Consider the following 19003-nt stretch of genomic DNA (forward strand, 5'->3'; position numbering starts at 1 on the left):
TCAACCGTCCATGGACTCGATTGAAATGTCTGTCCTGTTGGCATGGAACGGACAAAACAACTGATTTCAAAAATTGGTACAAAGGTAACAGAAGATATACTTTTCATCAAACTTTACCTACAGCCAGGGTAAGATGGAAAATATGCTACTCTAACTGAATGCATACTATTTCTTTAGCTTGTAGATGATATGGTTTATATGTATGATTCAAGGGCAATTGCATCAGTGCTTCCTTTAGAAGACTACACAACACAACTTCTTGAATAACATGAATGCCTGACTTTAAAATTGAACTTCCTTTAATGGTTGTCTTGATTTGTTTCATGAACTAGATTGGATGTCACAATGCTCAGATTAGTGTCTATTTCTTGTAAAGCACTTGTGTTTTTGCCCTTGAAGAACACTGAAAGGTGCTATACTTGAGGTGACCTCACCTGAACTAAAGAAGCTTTTAATCCAAAGTGCTGCAGGTTATAAAACACAAACACAGAGGAGAAAAATATGAGCAGAGTGTCACAAACATCAAAGCCACAGGCAAATACATGTTATTTACAGAGGCTCTTTTATACTCACACTTCTGCTCAGGACACAGCAGTAGCATGCAATGACAAGATAAAATGGGCCATTAAATACACTTTTAATTTCCTTTAGACTGTTTTGTTCCAGTAATATGTCTCATTAGAAACGTAAAAGGCAAATTTAAACAAAAATAACACACTCACCTGCAGGTTTGGGGGACATCAGAGTCAGAGGAAGCTCCAAAGTCACATCACTACAAATAGAAATCATTATTAAAATCATATATCTAAGGATCTTCTGTTTTGTTGTTTTACTTGTTTATGAAAGCTATAATGTGAGAAAATCTCTATTTACCTTCCTGTCAGGCCACCCAGCAGTCTTTTGTGTGGTAAAAGGAAAATCAAAAACCTATTTAGTATTCTCAATGAGACAAAAAAGTCAAACTTGTATGCTTGCATAAGTCTCACCCTCCGCTGGACACCATCAGATTGATCTTGACTTTATAGGATACAAGGATTCCCTGCATTTCCTTCTCTCCTTGACTCCTGGAGGGGTACAGGAATAGTTTAGCACTCAGAGCCAGAGGATTTAGTTTAAGTCACCATAAGTGGATGACACAGTGTGGAGTTGTACCACCACTCCTCAATAAGAGGATGAAAACCTTTAAGCCCTCTGATGTTAGACCCAGGGTGACTTACAGGGTGGTGGATGCTAGGTGAGTGTCCTCATCTTTTAGTCGTCCATCTACTGCAAGACCCCGCTTCTCTTTGTTGTTAGCCAGCAGAGGGGTGATTTGGAAGGATTTCTCAAATGTAGAGTTAGCATTTACTGTCTCCCTGTGGATAGCAGTCGGATACATTAACATATAAATATAAAACAGTTCAACACTTCACAGGAAGTTACTCACTTCAGCTTCATACAGCTTAATTAAAAGACAGGCTCTCAGATATCAAATGTGGCTGAAAATGGCTTTCTAGTTAATTCAATGAATCTAAAAAGACCCCAGATTTCACAACAAGCCCCATTTCATACAATGAAAGCCTTACCCAAACTCCTCAGAGCAGACTGGCTTGGTGTAAGTGTCAGATGAGTACAGCACCACATTTGTTAGCTGCTCAACTAAAAGAAAAGAAAGTAGCTTGGTTAGTGATGAATGATGCTTTAACAAATCCAATACACACGCACACACACACACTCACTTCGTGCTTCTCATGTGTCTTCAGCTACACAAAAATGATTGTGAATTTAACTTTAATCAGCTTCTGACCTCTTACTCAGTACTCACCAGTGATTTTGATCTTTTTCACAACCTTGGCAGTTTCATTGTTGATTTTCACATTGACAGTAATTGGATCTCCGTGGTAGTAAATCTGTATGTAAGAATAGTTTGTTTTGAACAATTTGGTAAAAAGTATTCCATAAATATAGTACAGAAAGGCAAAATGTAAGCTTAAATGTACCTCTTTTCCCAGAGACCCCTCCAGGTGAACTGGTTTGTCAGTCATCATAAACTGCTTGGAAATTTCAGCCTTTGGTCCGGGCTTGTTGCTTGTTGGTGCAAACTGGATCTTGCGGATCATCAGGCGACATGTGTCCCTAAGACAAGAAGAAACGCACACATTAAAAGAGTCAGAGTCAGTCCTCTTTATGTTATGTCTTCTTGTTCTGCAGGTTGAAGGATGAAGTTGAGGCTTTGGTTACGGTGATACATACTTCTTTTCAATGACTTCTTCTGCATTGTCTGGTGAGTTGGCAAGATAAGCTTTCACTTCAAAGTCAACACCACAAGCCTGCAAAAGAACAACATGAAAAAATTGAAACATCTGAAGATATGTGGAGAATGAAGTGTAAATAAGAAATGAAGAGTCGGAGTACCTTGCCAGAATCATTTGGCCCAGGCTGTAGGGCAACTGAGCACGGCAGATCTGTTGGCAACTGAAACAAGTAGAAACACAACACTACTGATCAGAGAAAACCAATGCAAGATTCTACTTGAAGATACAGTAAGATTATATGTTATACTGAAGTACTTTGTCTTCCTCACCTGGAAGGAAAAAGGACACCCCTGCTCTCCTGTTTTCTTCAGGAGGGATTCCTGCATTGGTGATTTAGCTGCACCTGAGTCTGTTGGTGGATACACCTGAACACGCTTGATCCAGATGTCTCTTCTGAAGGACAGCCCGATGACATCCAAGTCATCACTTCCATAGCGGAAGGCACAAGCAAGGTACACATATACTGCAAAAGAAAATGATTTACTTGTGATTTTTGCCTCAGATAAAATCATGTAATTATCGTCATTGGAAAGCCATGATACCTTTTCTGCCATTAAGACCAGAGGGGTCCACTTTCACAACACCATCTGCAAATAGGAGCAAAACATGAGATTAAAAAGACGTGTTTATTGTGTGTGGGTAAATTTGAGGATTTATAAACAGACTTTGAGTTACACACCAACTACATCCACTGAGTCCACATGGTCCACAAAGTCTCTCTTCCCCAAGTACAGGGCAATCTGAGAGAAACAGAGAAAAGCAGAGAAGAAAACAGTTAGCCATCTGCCAAGGTTACACAACTTTAGAAGTTATTTCTGGGATTTGGAAGAGCTACATACAAATTGCACTCCTCCCTTTAACCAAGAGTCACCCTGTAATGAGCATATTATAGAGGCCACTTACATGTCCATTGCCACTGGTCTTCTTGAAAACCCTTAAAAGAAAGAAAAAAGGAAAAGACAGTGAAAGAACTGCTTTTTCACACATACCCATCTTATATTATAAAACAGAAGACCAATTATAATACCCATTTGTAAAATTTTCAGTCTCCTTTGGTGATTGTTTGGGGTTGTCGTGTTAAACTCATGGTACCTCTGATTGCTGTCATTTCCAATTAAATGACACCCACTGCCACCCACCCCGCCCTTGTGAGCATGGATTAGTAAAGCACCTGCCGTCACGATTGACTAATCTTATGCAGCAACGCCTGAAAGTCAACACATAATTCTCATCACAAATCTTAATTATTGCTACAAATACTGCTGTGACTATGCAAGTTAAATCTTAGAATCACATGTTGGATATTTATTGGTTGCTGTGTGAAATTCTGAATCGATATGCTGGATTAGTAAGCACACTCTGACTATTACATAACCTAGTTAGTGCAATCCTTTGCTCTATGCCTACAGCTTTAAGCATCGTAGTAACCCCCAGTGGTGTACACCTCTTCTCGTAGTGTGCCAACTAATCCAGTTAAAACTTCTCCTTTGTCTTGTAAATCTCCTCCAAGATCAAATCCACACAATCCACCTTAGCCAGGATTCATCCATGTTTGAGTGTTAGAAGAGTCTCGCAGAATGTAGTGCATGCCTCTGCCAAGAAGTTAAACTCTTACATGTAAGCCACTGAGCGTACACTTTGGGAAGTTAATATCACCTAACCCGTGCATAGGCCCTTAACCTTGTTTCAAAGTTGCATGGTGAATTGACATAATGTTTAAAAATAATTCATAAATCCTTGAGTTGTTTTTTTTTTAAACAAATAGGAGCAACTTCACCCTTGTTGAGAACACCCAGCTCTGTCACATTTCTTTTCCTTGCAATTCAGTTCCAATGAGAGTTGGAGTTCAAGAGATTTGAATTTTATTATTATGAAAATCTGATTCTTTGTTGGAAAAGCTGCCAAAACAGTGAACAAATTAAAACACCTTATACTTACTTTGACATGTTGATGGCAAGTTTGAAGATTAATTCTGTAAACATAAAAACAGAGGGACTTTGTTATTGGAAACTGGCATAGATATAGAACTACTGGATTATATCACAAGAGACCAGCTTTTAAGGCAAACAGTTAAACAAACATTTGATGCATGTGCTTTCTGAATAATTTACCAGTCGAAGTTAATTTAGAGGTAAAGGCAGTTCATAAATGACTAATGCCTTCCTTTTTAGCAGTGTATCTTTGTGGTTGGAGCTTGAGTAGTTAGGGCATATAACAGCCACAGAAAGAATAGTCAGTATGTTCCAGATATGCTGATGCTCAGCTAACATCACAGTCACAACTTTCTTAGACTTCTATGTTTGATACAAATCTATAAACACATGTATGCTGTTGGTCAGCTCACTTACTGTATCGTTGGTTCTGTCAATGAGTCGTCTGTAATCCGTCACAGTGTGTTGACAGCGTGTTGACAGCGTGTGGGGTGTGTGAGTGGCTTTCACTGTCTCCTGTTAGCCTTTATACTATGACCCCCCCAACCTTGAAGCCCTCCCTCCAGCTTACCTGGTCTTTCAGGGGGCTGTTTTAAGGAAAATCAGATTAATGCATTAGAACGCTCCTGTTTGGTACACAGCGTGTGTAAAAATAATGCTGTGTATGTGACTTTAAAAGCATAAGCCCATAGACCTGGGCTGCTTTGGGGGTGGGATGGACATGGGCGGCAATTAACTGGCCTTTTCTTAGAATCAAGCTATGTTGATTACCTGGTCTTGTCTTTTTTAAGACACAGGTAAATCTAGGGTAATATTGTATACTGCTCATGTTGCATAAAAGCCCCACATATTTGTCTTTATGAATGAATATAATTTTTAAATTAACATATGTATAAACATGATGGATATGAAATGAAAAAAAACAGTGCTGTACATCCTTGTAGATATGCAGTAAAGCTGATTTTCGTCTACAATGGGAAAAAGATGAAAAAATTTGACTGCGCATTTTCGGAAGTCAGTGTTTGTTCAAATTTTAAACATGACTCCCAGAGTCATTGTGGGTGTGTAAATATTGTCTGAATGGATCGTGAGTGAATGCTGAAGGACTTCCTTTCTTGAAGCTTAGACAGGAGCACTATGGTATTAGTTGGATTGTGGTTGTTATGGTAGCCTGAGTGACAGATGGCTCTTCCACCAAGCCTATGCACTTTGCACTCACGGCAGGTTCTCAGCAACCTTAGTGACCTGATGACTTACTAGTTGGCAAACAAATAGGCTAGATAACTGCACTTTGTAAGCTTACCTCTTGGCCATAAGCACTTAAATATTTGGCAAATAAACTGATTCTAGTTTGGTCTCTGGTTTGGACCGCCTCTTTGGAGAGGAGTCAAAGCTTTAACCAGGCTAGTAGGTCTTCCAAGGAACTCACAGTCATAGGCAGTTACCTTTTCTCCGCCTTGTCCCCAAAGTGGCACCCTACTGATCTGGGAGGGGGATCAGGGTTGCTTGGGCATCTTGCCACTTCCTTAGTCAGGTGTAGTTGAGTCATTAATGGAGGAGCTGGATGAATGGATTTTTACAACTTAGGAGTAAAGGATAATTAATTAGATTGGTGGCTGTTTGTGTTGCACTCCACTGAACCGTCATACTGGGACAAGGTTTGAGATCTCTTTAAAGCGAGACTGCTGTTCTTCACATGGTTGGCACGGAGCTAAGCGATAACATGCAAATACAAAGTCGAGCTGTTGATTTCTTTAAAGCAGCATGTACATGAAGCAAAAAGCATCTTTTCTCTTACTTATAGGATTTTTCTATGTGTAGATAGTATTTCAGTACACAAATGTTTTTGTAATAAATCCAGTTAAACAGTTTCCTCTAAAATAATTGTAAACATGAGACTTTAAAGTAGTTCTGGATAAACAGCTGCCAGCAAAAGTGTGGCTTCATGAATTTTCATGAATGAAATGAATTCTGTCTCTGATACCCAGAGTTATCCTCTGTCTCAAGCGCAAACTGTCTCCTCTACTCCCAACTGACTGTTTTGATTTTTATTGATATAAGAATGTTATTGTACAGTTTTACAGTTTTTTTTTAAAGTCATAACATTTTAATATAGTGTAAAGAAGTATAAAGTCTTACCATGCAAGCTCTGTTCAAAATCATTACTTAAAGCTCATCAACCAGCTCATACCAAGCTGTTTTTTTATTATTTTGCAAAAAACTTGAATGATCTTTATCTTTTATTCTATTTGTATTATTACTTTCAATGATAGTTTAAAGCAAACAAAACAACAGCTGAGTAGTTGCATAGTAATAAATCAACTCACACAGGGTATGTTAGATTTTGCTTCTTACAGCTTTGAGGTTATGTGCAGACACATATGAGCTGTGTAGCAAATTAATGAAATATAAAGGGTAACTAGACTCACTAACCCTCACAATAATGCCTCCAATAAGCTTAAAAAGGTCAGAAGTTCACAGGCCCGGTCATGAATCAAGCAAGGATAAAGTTGATCGTGGGACAGTGACTGACAAGAGATCTGGTGGGATTCAAATACATCATTCAGTCTTGCTACACAGTTTCTTTTTTGGTTCATCATTGGTGTTTTATCACCTTTGATCAGCTACAATTCAGATTCAGCATTTTTAGATGCTGATACACACAGGTCTGTATGTGTGTTTACACTGTGTCTATGGAGTTGTATTTTTGTTTACTGCTCCTCGAGAAAAACTTAGCATAATCTAATTTTCTGTACTCACAATGCTGAACTGTCTCTCATGGTTCTTCTTTTTCTTGTTTTGGCTGTGTGAGGCTACATTCAGTCACATAAGCCCCTTACAGCTAATCTGTAGCCATTTTTGGCAAGCTCTTTATAAAGACAGTCAACATTGTCCCTTAGAGAGACCGCTCACTGGTACCAGTGTGTTACAGCATCATGGTATTAGCTCTTCTTAACACCATACTCCTCATTGTGCTGCTAAATAAAGAGAGGGATGCAGTAGATGTTGCCAACAGGAAGTGCTCCTTTTTGATGCTGCTTATTATGATTAATGTAAAATGCTGTTAGTGAAATTTACAGCTATGATTACTCGGTGAATAATAGTTCTATTGCCAAGTCCCTTAAGCGTCTTGGAAGTCATTCAGAAAAATGTTGATCAATTTGTATGTTTGAATATTCCAAGTGGCAACCTCTGGTCTAAGAATATGAGACAATGTGGAAGGGCTAAAATCTGCTGTTTCTCGAGTGATCGCTTGAGGCAGGCTGTGGAAGTACCAGATGTCACATACACACCAAAGCAAAAAAAGCAGTTTTCAAAGCAGAAATTCACCTATTTACAGCCTGGTTAAAAAAACCTCTCCTGTCTGAGTTGCTCATTTTACTATCGGCACACACTGCACGAGAGGTGAATTTTTTTCTAACTTGGCAGTTCAGAGGATATGAAGATCATGAGCTTGCCCAGTTAGAGGCACAGCTCAGGTCATGTGAATGACAGATGCCCTATAGCTGTACACGAAGCCCCTGCCACTTCCAATATGGCCACAATAGCTTATGTGCTTCATTTTCCGTTTCAGAAACAGACGAGTGACATTGGGGAGACTACGTCCTTGTTTTATACAGTCTATGGTATATATTTATTGTCCCCAGAGGATGCACGATACAGTTTTAGTGCTCCCCTTATTCCCCTGCCACCTAAAGGTTAAAACTTAGGCCTATCACGATAATCAATAAATCAATTAACCGAACGATAAATAAAAACGTCCTCTGTAAGTTTGCCAGCCTCGATAAACTGACACGAGCATGCATGTTTGTTTCCCTCCTCTCTTTCGACCAAAGAGGCTGAATGAGAAGATGGCTCACTACGTCTATCTTTCCTAACATCGGTGTGCATAGGTTCTATAGCGGATTTAGCGGATTGGTAAGCATCTGTCAAAAATGCAATCTTTGGCATCTTTTGCGACGAGGCTGCTTGCCCGTACACACGGAGAGAGCTGAAGCGAGCGTCCTGAGGGGTAAGGAGGAAACACACGCTAATATGAGTGATGGCACGAAAGATACGGCCACAGTCCCAGTGTGGGAATATTTTGTTTTTTATCAGAATGAACAAAGTGTGAGCTCATGAACACCAACAAGCTGATATGTCGCATTTGTTTGAAAATAGTGGCGACGAAGAAGAAGAGGGAGGTGTAGTGGTGCCTTGTTCTTTGACAATCTGCTCTTACTGAGGCTTTTGGTCGGCAAAGTAAATAGAAATAAAAGCGCCAAATGGTGGGCGCTCAAAGACAGCTACATTGCCAAAGAAATGCAGCTCTTCAATACGGTTGAAAGCCAGAAATGTTACAAATGTTTGACAGACAGTACGGATTGACTGGGAAAAAGGACATGTTACAAACAATTCAGGAACTGTATAAACTCCCTTTTATTTAGGCTATAGTTTTTATTGTTGTTGGGTTTTTTTTGGAGTTTTGTTTTTTCTCTAAATACAGGGCCTATGTTTTATTGTTTTTAATTTGTATTAATTATTTTCATTGACATGTATTTTTTTCTATAAGAAAGTCCATTTAATTTTCATTGTATTTTTTTCTCTTTCTTGTTTGTTAAATTTATTATATTTTTTGTTTAATTTATTTTATTTAAAAGATCCTGACCTTTTAATTACAGTTAAATACTTTTAAGAAATTAAAGTTTATTGCTTTTGATATGGTGTACTCACTTTATTATCCCATTTATCATAATTACATCAATGAAAAAATGAAAAAAAAAATCAAAATGATATTGACAATAATATTGTTTATCGGCAATAATATTTTGGAAAATTATCGTCTAGCAAAATTTGTTATCGTGACAGGCCTATTTAAACTACTGTATTTGTGGCAGAACTATCCAATGCATCAGCATTAATCCTGGCATACATTTATGTTCCCCCGGGGATGACTTAAATCATCTTAAAGTGCTTGTTATGTTTGGATGTTTTTAAAAAACTTGTTAGCTTGTTGATGTTGGCACGAAGCTCAAAGCACTAAATATCTTTTATTAATGTGCATCAAACAGCTGATTACAGCACAGAGAAGAGCAAATTGCAGTTTGAGGGTTAAGTTTATATGTCATCAGACTGGGGTGGACTTGTGTTTATTTGTTTGATGGGGGCTGCGGTTGGTGGTTGGCACATTTCTGCTGAGTAGTGAGAAGCTAAACAGCAAATATGGAACCAAATAGCTTCTCACAGAGTTATATGGCCCAGCTAATGGAGAGGGAGGGAAGTAGGAGGGCTGAATAATGGGCGATGTTCAAGAAGGGCAAAAATAAGAAAGTAAAGGATGATCATAACCATATGGAGGCAATTTTTTTTCTGAGTGGGAAGGAGTGAGCTGGAGAGGAAGGGAAGCTCAGGGAGGGTGATAGAATAAAAAGAGACCAGAGAAAAAAGGGTGGAAAAAAAAAGAAAAAGTAGCTGCCAGAGGATAAAACGTCCCGAGACAGAGATGATACAAAACAAGGAAGAAAGCACGGATTAGCCATGACACCTCTGTGTGGAAAGCCATGTTTAATGTTTGGAATTTGAAGGGAGAGAGAGGGCAGGGGCTTAGGGGGAAGTAGTAGGGAGACGGGGGGAGAAAAGGAAAGAAAAAGGAAGAAGTCGGCTGTTTCACACACTGGTGTGGAAGTTGAGCCCCTCGCAAGAATTCTCCTGGCTATGTCCGCCATCTGGAATGCCGAGTCACTTCCTCTGTCTGCCCTGCGCTTTAACGGGGTTGTCCTCTGCTTCTGCCTCTGCTCCCTCCCTCTGCTCTGACAGCACTCTGAAGAACCGCTGGAGACCACGCCAGTGAGGACGGTACTCTTCTGACAAGACACACGAGCCAGCATACAAACATCCAGAATGAAAGTGAGACCCCCGGAGTAGCCCACATCCAGCCAGACGCATTCCTGATGGAATCTGGGCCTGGAAGAAGCAAAGACAACTGCAGCCATCAGCTGAACTTTTTGGAGGGTGTTCCTTTTCCCTTATATGGCAGCAGAGCTGGGAAATCATTTGAATTAGTCTGGTTTCTGTTGCATGCCTGTCTGGTTTTAGTGCTGACTGAGCTCCATCTGGTATGTTTCTGTCTCTGCAGTGTGCATGCATGAGTGTGTGGGCACCTTCTGTGTGGCTCCATTTGTTTATTTCACCATACTTGGTTCGTCTTTTCCTGTTGTTTGCATGTGGGGTTTTTTGTTTTGGGACAGGAAGAGGGCTTGTGTTGGTGGTTCAGCTAGAGGCAGTCTCATTGGTTCAGGAGTGGCTGCTTCATTCAGACCGTGCAGCTCTCTCATCTCTTGCTATTTTCTTTATACCTCTGGTGCCCTGATGTGATGGTGTGTGTTTATAAGAGTTACACACACCAGAGTGCAGCAACTTGCTGCCTAAAACTGAGGCCAGGTCTCACCACATGAGAAAACTTTCAGATTGGTGGACTGAAGCTTCCGTGGACTAACCTGAAAATCAGCTGGATGCTTCCTCTCTCTTCCCTGAACGCAGCAGGATGTGTGACCCAGGAACCAACCAGGACCCAGGAAGCGCTAGCTGATACACATAAAGTGTTAGGTGGTCCGTCTGACACTTTGACCATAGAGAAAAGCATCATGGGAGAGTTCACTCACTGACACCCTCAGTGACTCAGTGACAGATTGCTGAGTGAGTCTGACACAGTAAATCTGCTTTGAATAAGAGTCGTGTTAAGTTCATCACCTCATGTGGATTATCTTTATGAGCATATCTTGCAACATTGGTTGCCATGGCTACAGCAGCATGGTATCATCGTGACATCAGTCGTGTTCGTGCAGAGGACTTGTTGGCGCGGGCTGGGAGGGATGGCAGCTACCTTGTGAGAGACAGTGAGTCTGTGCCAGGAGCCTATGCATTATGCCTGCTGTGAGTATACACACACACACACACACACGCACACACACACACACACGCTACTAAGATGGTCAGATATGATGCTTATTCTTTGTAACTTCTGTTATGGTAAAACTTTACATAGTATTTCCGATATAGTATTTACAGGGCTGTAGTCTCCAAGTATTTGTAATTGTACAGTCTTCAATAATACAGTGTAAATCTGACTCCCCTCTGTAATCTAAATTCTTGATCAAACCCATAATTCAAAAAAAGTTGGGGCACTGTGTAAAATATTGGCAGAAAAAAAAATTGAAGGATCTGAAATTGTTTAATTTAATTTATTGAATGTTGAAACTGAAAAATCTCATTTTAGTGTGATACCTGAAATATGTTTGCACCTGGCTCTAAAGTTTAAAGTTTCCTTTATCATTTTTCTTATCTTAATATTTTCAGTGTGTGACAAGTTGAGTGTCCTGGTAGGTCAATTTATTACCCTATCTCTTCTACTACAGAGCCATGCGGATTTAGCGTGCAGAATGTGAATTCTTCTTTAACAGGGTGTCCGTGGGGTCTTAAAAAGTATTAAAAGTTGATAAATCAATTTTGGGAAAATTAAGGGCCTTAAAAAGTATTAAAAAGTCTTAGTTGTGGTTTTATGAGGTATTAAGTTTCATAGGTATTCAAGCTTTGACTCCAAAAATATCCATGAATATTTATTTTCCTACTTGCAACACTGTCCCCTGATTGGGATGTTCAACATTCAGCCGATAAAGTTCTAAAATAGAATAGAAGAGAAAAGAATAGAGTTACTTTATTGATCCCAAACTGGAAAATTGTCGTGTTAACAGCAGAAATCGATGGAGTCAGTAGAAAAATACAAAAATAAAAAAGAGTAGAATAAAAAAAAATACATAAAGACTGTAGTTAAAATAAAATACAACAATAAGGATTGTGAGCGGTATAAACACCAGCTATACATAATGACATTTCTAGTTTCATAAAAAGAAATTAAATACAACATTAAAGCAAATCACACAATCTCTGGCACATGTCCTAAGTTTTAAAAATGATTAAAAAATTTCTCATTTTCTTCAGCAAGTTGGCCTCGAATAACTGCTGTTTCTTGTTGTGGGAGTGTCGATAAACCTGCCTTTAGTTTCATTTGTTCTTTCAAGCTTTATTCCTCCTTAGCTTATATAATTTCTGTAAAAATGTAAACTACAACTGTTAAAAAGTGGATGCCAACAACAACCTGAAAGTTGCGATAAAGTCGTAGAACTTTTTTAAAGGTTTTTGAAAAAGTCTTAAAAAGGTATTTAAATCAACCTCAGGATTTTAGCATATACCCTGTTTAGAAAAGACATTATCTGGATCGATTCAATGCCATGGGCATGTATACATCCTCATACCCTAACAAATGCTGGCTTTCAAACTCTTTGCTGACAATACACCAGATATCCCCCCTTACCTTTGAGGCTATAAGGATACCATCGTCCAGGATTTCCAAAAAGAATGTAAAATCTTGATTCTCAGAGTTTTAACCTGTGACCATCTGTGCTTGCAGACACAGACTTTTTGAGTTTATTTTGAGCCTATGCAGCAATTTCTACTACAGAGGGTTATTTTTTATGAATGTTTTAACCTGAGTGCATTAAGTGACCCAGACTCTCTGGAATGCCATTTTTATACCCAGTCATGTTGCTAACCAGTTGCAAATAAACCTAGTCAATTTGGAAAGTTTCCTCCAGTGTTTCATCCCCATTGTCCTAACTGTTTTTAAAGTAGCTGCTGGCATCAAACTTGAATTATGCCCACATCTTTTCTAAAACAACAAAACAAAACTTTTTTGAGATCTGATGTGTTTTTTAATCATTTTAATTATTGTTATTTGTAAAAGCTTGGAAAAATGTAATACACATATTTTTGTTCACATGATATGTGGCTACAAAGAATAGGTTAAGTATAAGTAAATGTCTCAACTTGGTAAGAAATAAGATACAAATAATTTGACCCTACAGTTAGCATAAATCATTTCATAGCACTTACTGAATGAGTTGTTATATGTCTGATTTTATGAGCTCCACCTCCATGAAAATATTTCATGAATGATTCACCCAGGATGTCTTGAAGCATGAATGCTGCCTTCTGTAAGAAGAAACAAAAATCATTTTGACTTCATGTTAAACTCCACTCTAATTAGCTAATCCTTCCACTTTCAGCACATAGTGCAGGAAACTTTTCATAAACGTGACATTTCTGCAAAACGTCAGCCACTGTAAATTGATTCAGCAGCTTCAACTCCCCCTGTCATATCCATCACTTTCACTACATCAGCCAACGGGGTGAAGAGTGCTGAAAGTGCTGTGAATGTAAGGGCCGGGCCAACCTCTCTCACACACACACACTCTGAGGACGAGTGGGACCGTCCCGTCCGAACACAGTCCATCTCAGCCAGTGAGACCCTGGCTTAGGACTCCCTGTTTCCCTCTTTACCCCTCTTTCTTCCCTGGGGCCCCTTAAAGAGGGCGGGAGCTGCAGCGACCGCACTACGCTGACTGCTCATCAGCCTGAGCCAGAGACATTCCTGAAAGCTGAGCCGGGCCGCTCACAGTGCACCCTCTTTCCCTTCGTTCTTTTCTCAACATGTCATCGTTCTTTTATTTTCTTACTTTTCTCCTCTAATTGATTCAACTGTGGTAGCTCCCCTTTGTTCATGAACAAGACAGTAACTGCAACTCATCTTTACATTTCCGGCTACAAAACCTTTGATGCACTTAAAGATGACAGTCTGAGTGTCACGCTTACATTCTCATCTTGTGACTAAATGAATCCATGATATTAATCATCTATAAAAACAAACAAAAAAAAGACTAGCGCCTTTTAAAAAGGTTAGCCTTTTGCTACAGCTACATCTGTTTCTTATTTTGTTTCTCTCTGTTTCTTAAACTGTGTATTCAATTACATTTCTCTTTCTTTGTTTTCTCACAAGTAAATGTCTCCCGTTTTATTTTTGGTTTCCCCAGGTTCCAGCGTCACGTTCACACGTATCGGATTCTTCCTGATGCAGACGGTCTCCTGGCTGTTCAGGTGAGCTCCCCTCCTCACATGACACGAATCTTCTGCCTGATGAGGAAGAGAAGGAGGAAAGAGAACACAATAGGCGCCTGAAATCTTGGCTCATACTGTACGCACACAGAGAAACACAGCTGTATAGATGGAGTTTGAGGGATCAAACAATGGTTTGTTATTGCCTGTTGAAAGGAGAACAGGAACATGTTTGTGTTTCCTCTCAGCACAGGCTCTGTTGCGACTGCAGTAGCCTTGTTGTTTCAATGGCATCTCTGCCATGTGGCTGCATACTTGCAGCATAAGCTCAGCAGCACAGTGAAGAAATTGTTTTTATGTCTCAGAGATTCCTACTCTACCCCCACACTAGGTCACTGACCAGTGGGTGTGCTTATTTGTTATGTGTATGAATGAGGGTGTGTGTTTATATATAATGAGTTTGTTGGATGTGAGCGGGTAGGAGCCTCCGATGGTATGAGCCTGTTTTTGATACCCTGAGCATGGGGAGGAGGGGGGCCATTTAGTTAGCAAATGACCTAATTACAAGCCTATAAAAATATACACAAGCACAGTTTTCAACCACAAACACACACACACACACACACACACACACACACACACACACACACACACACACACACACACACACACACACACACACACACACACACACACACACACAGTGACTTAGAAAAAAATGAAAGTTTGAGGGGAACAAACAATTTCAAGGTCTAAACCACAAAGCAGCTGATCCTTTTTATTCTGGCCTGAGCATGCCAGCAAATGAAATAAAAAATGTTTAATAATAATTGTAAAGAAGTGGTTTTCTAGTCTTCCTCCTGGAAAAATCTTCTGCTTTCACGTTACAAAAAAACTTTGTAGCTATTTCAGCTGTTTTTCCACTGCACTCAGTTTCAAACCTCCAGTACGAATTTTCCCTCGCTGCATCTACTTTCATTAACTCGAAAGTTGCATGCTCGCCGTCTTGTTTTTCCAAATGGGCCATGGAGATATTTTGGGGACCGTTTTGTCCCTCGCTGTCTCTTACTCCACGTCATTTCCTTTTAATTGCTTTTCAAGAGATCCTTGTGGTTCAAAAAAATACTGTTTGAAGAGTTTCTGGCAAGAGTTGTGCTGCTTGAGCCAAAAAACGGTCCCTTTAACCGCCAAATGAAAACAAAAACCTCTGTATAAAGGGAGAGGAAAGCTTGGTGTTGTGGTCTAACATGCACTGCAATGATGTTGATCATGCAACTGTAATTTTAGTAAGAATGTATGTTCAGCATTTGCACACAGTTTATGTATTTATGTTGTCTTCATTTTTGCTTAAAGTGCAGTAGTGAAGCTGTGGGGCTTTTTCTGGGATGTTGTAAAAGCCAGCTTGCTTGCTTTTCTGATCTTAAAGTATGAATGTGTGCATGCAAAAATGACCTTACCTTGTGTTTTTTGATGTTGGGTGATAGAGACAGCGAGTTGTGTCTGAATGGAAAAGCTGAATCACAGTGAGGCTTGACAGCCAAACTGCTGCTGCAGCCAAGAAGTAGCTGTCAGTGATGTTGCCTACTGTTTACTGTGGAAGAGCTTTCTATGAAACCCCATGAGATGTTTCTTATCACAGCACATCATCTGCATGCATCTTTTTCTATCATGCAAATACTCACTTCTTCTTTTTCTATTAATACCAAGAAACATTTCAGAAAAAGGGGAAGGAAACATTTAAGAAAACATTGATGTGTTAAAAATGGAATCCTGTTTCTCCTTGATTAAAATGGTTGAAACAAGAGTAAGATATTATGGTCCACATTGTGGAGATAAATTTGTCTGTTAATGAGTAGCATTTTATCTCATTCAACCACACAAATAACTGAAAAGCCTGATCAGACACCATAACTCATCAGTTTACTGGAACATTAATGTTTTTCTTCTCCAAATAACAAAACTACATTACATTTACCTGCCTTCTGATTCTGATTCAGGAGCTACATTTTGGTGTTGCTGGTTTCAAGTGACATGAAAAATAGGGATGCACAATATTGGATTTTTGCCGATATCCGATATGCTGATATATCGAAACCCCTTTTGGCCGATACTGATAATCACAAGTTTGTTTGTTTTTTTCACTGTAAAGAAAGCTAAGTCTATCCTGTACTGGAATTTATATGTTACTCTTAATGTAACGGTCTAATTTGTTTAAGAAACACACATAAAACAAGACAAAAAACATTTGATGTTACCATAAATAAGAAATGTATTATTTTTTCAAACTCAAGACATTCAGTATTGAAACACAGAAAAATAATTTCTTTAGATCACATTGACTTTAAATGTACAATGCATTTTTAAACATAACCAAGTTGCATTTGATTATTTTAGAGCTACTGTAACAACCTGGTGACAGACACAGAGCTCTGCAGTGCAAATAAACTAAGTGCTACATTTTATTTAAGGAGCTTATTTTTCAGATGGAAAATAATAATAATCCTAACTGAATAGCACCTTATCAGCTGTGACTAACGGCAGAAATTTTCATGTCTGCCTATACCGATAAACGTGTTTTTAAGCTTTTATCAGCCGATACCAATATTGTGGCAATAATATCGTGCATCCCTAATGAAAAATCCAACATGCTTGCTTTGAACTAAGAGTGTAACAATAGTAGTACCAGTAGTGTCCCTCCCCACATTTTTAGATTTTTGTTTAATTTAAAGCTAAAGAAAGAAAAAAGGAAAAAAAAAACCCTGAATCCTTTAGCATCAGACAGGCTACGCGCTAAGCAAAAGTTAGCACAAAATTTGTCTTGAGTTTGCAATTTGGATGTACAACAATGATTTCACTTTCTTACAGTGCTCCTTGTGCAGAGCTGTACTTTCAGGTGTTGTGGACTCCAGAGGGGACACAGAATGAGCAAATACTTGACAGACCTGGATCTCTATCTGTGAAAAAAAGGGGGTGTTTGAACATCACTACACAAAATCTCTTTGTATATAATGTTCATGTTTCCTGAGGAACCTCCATGAATTGCCCCTGGCGATGTGCCGTCAGTGTGTGTGTGAATGGGATTAGTTAATACTGATGGTGCTTTACATAACAGCCTCTGCCAACAGTGTATGAATGTGATGTGAATGCAGCTTGCAATGTAAAAGTGCTCTGAGGACTAGAGGAAGCACAGCAAAACACAGCAAAACACAGTCCATTTGTTATTCTTTACTGTTCTTTCGTATAACATAAAGTAAAAGATTAAAAAAAAGCCTATGAATAAGACATTTTTGCTGCTGTGTTTCCTGTTTGTATGGAATTTGTCACTAATCATTTGACACATCTCTGTTAAATGTGTCAGGCATTTCAAGGTTTAAAGCAATAACAGATTGTTAGCACACACAAATCTGATTTATGCAGTACCTGCTCTAAATTTACTCTTTGGTGCATGTCTCCAACAGACAACCCAGGGGGTGCAGGTGAACTGTTTTCGGACTCTGGAGGACCTAGTGCTAGGATACCAGCATCCCCACAAAGGTCTGGTCACTCCTCTGCTCTACCCTGTTCCCCGGGATACTGACAGTGGTGATGAGAGCTCAGGTAAGCCCACTAGCTTTCACAAGTCAAAGAATTATCTGACAGTAAAATACATGTGCACACATTTTACATTACACCCATCCATGCACAGATGATGAGAAGCCGCCTCCAGTTCCAGTTTCAGCAAACACAGCGCCTCTTACAGGACCACCAGCAAAGCCAGCTCCTCCTGCACCAATCCTGGATAAACTGCAGGAGCTGAATACATCCAGGTATAGACACCAAGCTCCAACACAAAACTGATACCAGTCACTAAAGATGTTTCCTTTGCTACAAACCTATAATTGATTTGTTCTGTTACACTCAAAGGTTGGTGTATTGATGCGAGCTGCTTGTTGTGTCACATTAGTTGAAGCCATCTGTTCAGTTCAGTTCAAATTAAATCTTCTCATTTAAATATGCACCTGTTGCCAATCATTCAGGAAGCAACATGTGAGTCTTTTAAATTCACATGTTAAAAATTGTGGCCTATTAATAAGCGGTGTTGATATCTGATTCTGGTCTATTTCCCTAATATTTTGATGAATGTGTTTCCTTCAAGCAGATAAAAATTGAAGCTACAGTTAATGTCCATGGAGCAGAAACAGCTCGCACAATCAGGAATAATTCTGTCTGATTTCTTTTGATCCTGCATTCAGCACTGCAGGGGAGGTGATTGCTTTACTTAATGACTACCTCTTCAGTGAGCTGCCTCTTGACATTGAGAACGTGCAGAAAGGAGCAACCACTCTGTGCCACCTTAAGCGTACTCTGGGTACTGCCTGCCAAGGCCTGAACAGGTATACATGCATTTTACTTTGAATTTTAAAACTTAACTGTTCATGAACACAGCATTTATGCAGTACCTATACTGGGATTTATTGGCATCATGGAGGACAAGTTGTGTTTTGATCTGATCTGCAGTGAAATTGATCTGACACTCTCAAGTCTGGAAACCCTGGCCAAAGTTTTTGACCATCCAAGCTGTTCTTTAACACACACCAAGACACAGGTACAATCCAAAGATATAGCTTCTAATCTTTATATCCAACCTTGATTTAATCCATGGAATTCATAATTATGAACTTGTTGTGGGTTTTGTCTTTGAACAAGGGGCCTGAGATGGAGATAGATAGCTTGTTGTCTAAGATTTCAGCTTTGGTCAGCCTCCTTTCCTCACTGGAGAAGAAGGTATGTTTTCTGCATCTACTGAGCTTAGAAACTCAAATTTCTGAATGAAATGTATTTTCAGCCCAGCTAAGATTGTAATACAGCAAA

At 39.3% G+C, this 19003-nt stretch overlaps 2 protein-coding genes across 3 annotated transcripts in view; one reads left to right on the top strand and one right to left on the bottom strand.

The window, feature by feature from the left end:
• On the bottom strand, positions 1–5539 carry arr3b (arrestin 3b, retinal (X-arrestin)). Its single transcript, XM_074673656.1, has 15 exons — positions 5529–5539; positions 3198–3228; positions 2974–3034; positions 2837–2881; positions 2564–2757; positions 2395–2454; positions 2233–2309; positions 1980–2115; positions 1805–1889; positions 1566–1638; positions 1218–1355; positions 987–1064; positions 874–897; positions 723–772; positions 1–29 (listed from the first exon to the last, which is right to left on the bottom strand). The coding sequence occupies exons 1-15, from the start codon at positions 5537–5539 to the stop codon at positions 1–3; spliced, it is 1092 nt and encodes a 363-aa protein (XP_074529757.1).
• inppl1b (inositol polyphosphate phosphatase-like 1b) overlaps positions 2614–19003 on the top strand; it is a 27477-nt gene continuing 11087 nt past the window's right edge. For both annotated transcript variants that reach the window (XM_074673702.1, XM_074673703.1), the window contains exons 1-8: positions 2614–2746; positions 10022–11137; positions 14131–14194; positions 17611–17749; positions 17838–17958; positions 18385–18525; positions 18650–18737; positions 18839–18916. In XM_074673702.1, coding sequence (XP_074529803.1) covers positions 11001–11137; positions 14131–14194; positions 17611–17749; positions 17838–17958; positions 18385–18525; positions 18650–18737; positions 18839–18916 — 768 coding nt within the window. In that variant the 5' untranslated portion in view covers positions 2614–2746; positions 10022–11000. The remainder of the gene's footprint in view (positions 2747–10021; positions 11138–14130; positions 14195–17610; positions 17750–17837; positions 17959–18384; positions 18526–18649; positions 18738–18838; positions 18917–19003) is intronic.

The sequence above is a fragment of the Halichoeres trimaculatus genome, unplaced genomic scaffold (genome assembly GCF_033239565.1).
Source record: "Halichoeres trimaculatus isolate MK-OKI-2021-1 unplaced genomic scaffold, fHalTri1.1 fHalTri1_scaffold_7, whole genome shotgun sequence".
NCBI classification, from domain to species: domain Eukaryota; kingdom Metazoa; phylum Chordata; class Actinopteri; order Labriformes; family Labridae; genus Halichoeres; species Halichoeres trimaculatus.

Coding starts and splice junctions, on each gene's coding strand:
- arr3b (XM_074673656.1), bottom strand. Junction 2,758..2,836: donor TGGTCTTAATGGCAGAAAAG/GTATCATGGCTT, acceptor TTTCTTTTGCAG/TATATGTGTACCTTGCTTGT. Junction 2,455..2,563: donor GGTGTCCTTTTTCCTTCCAG/GTGAGGAAGACA, acceptor TACTTGTTTCAG/TTGCCAACAGATCTGCCGTG.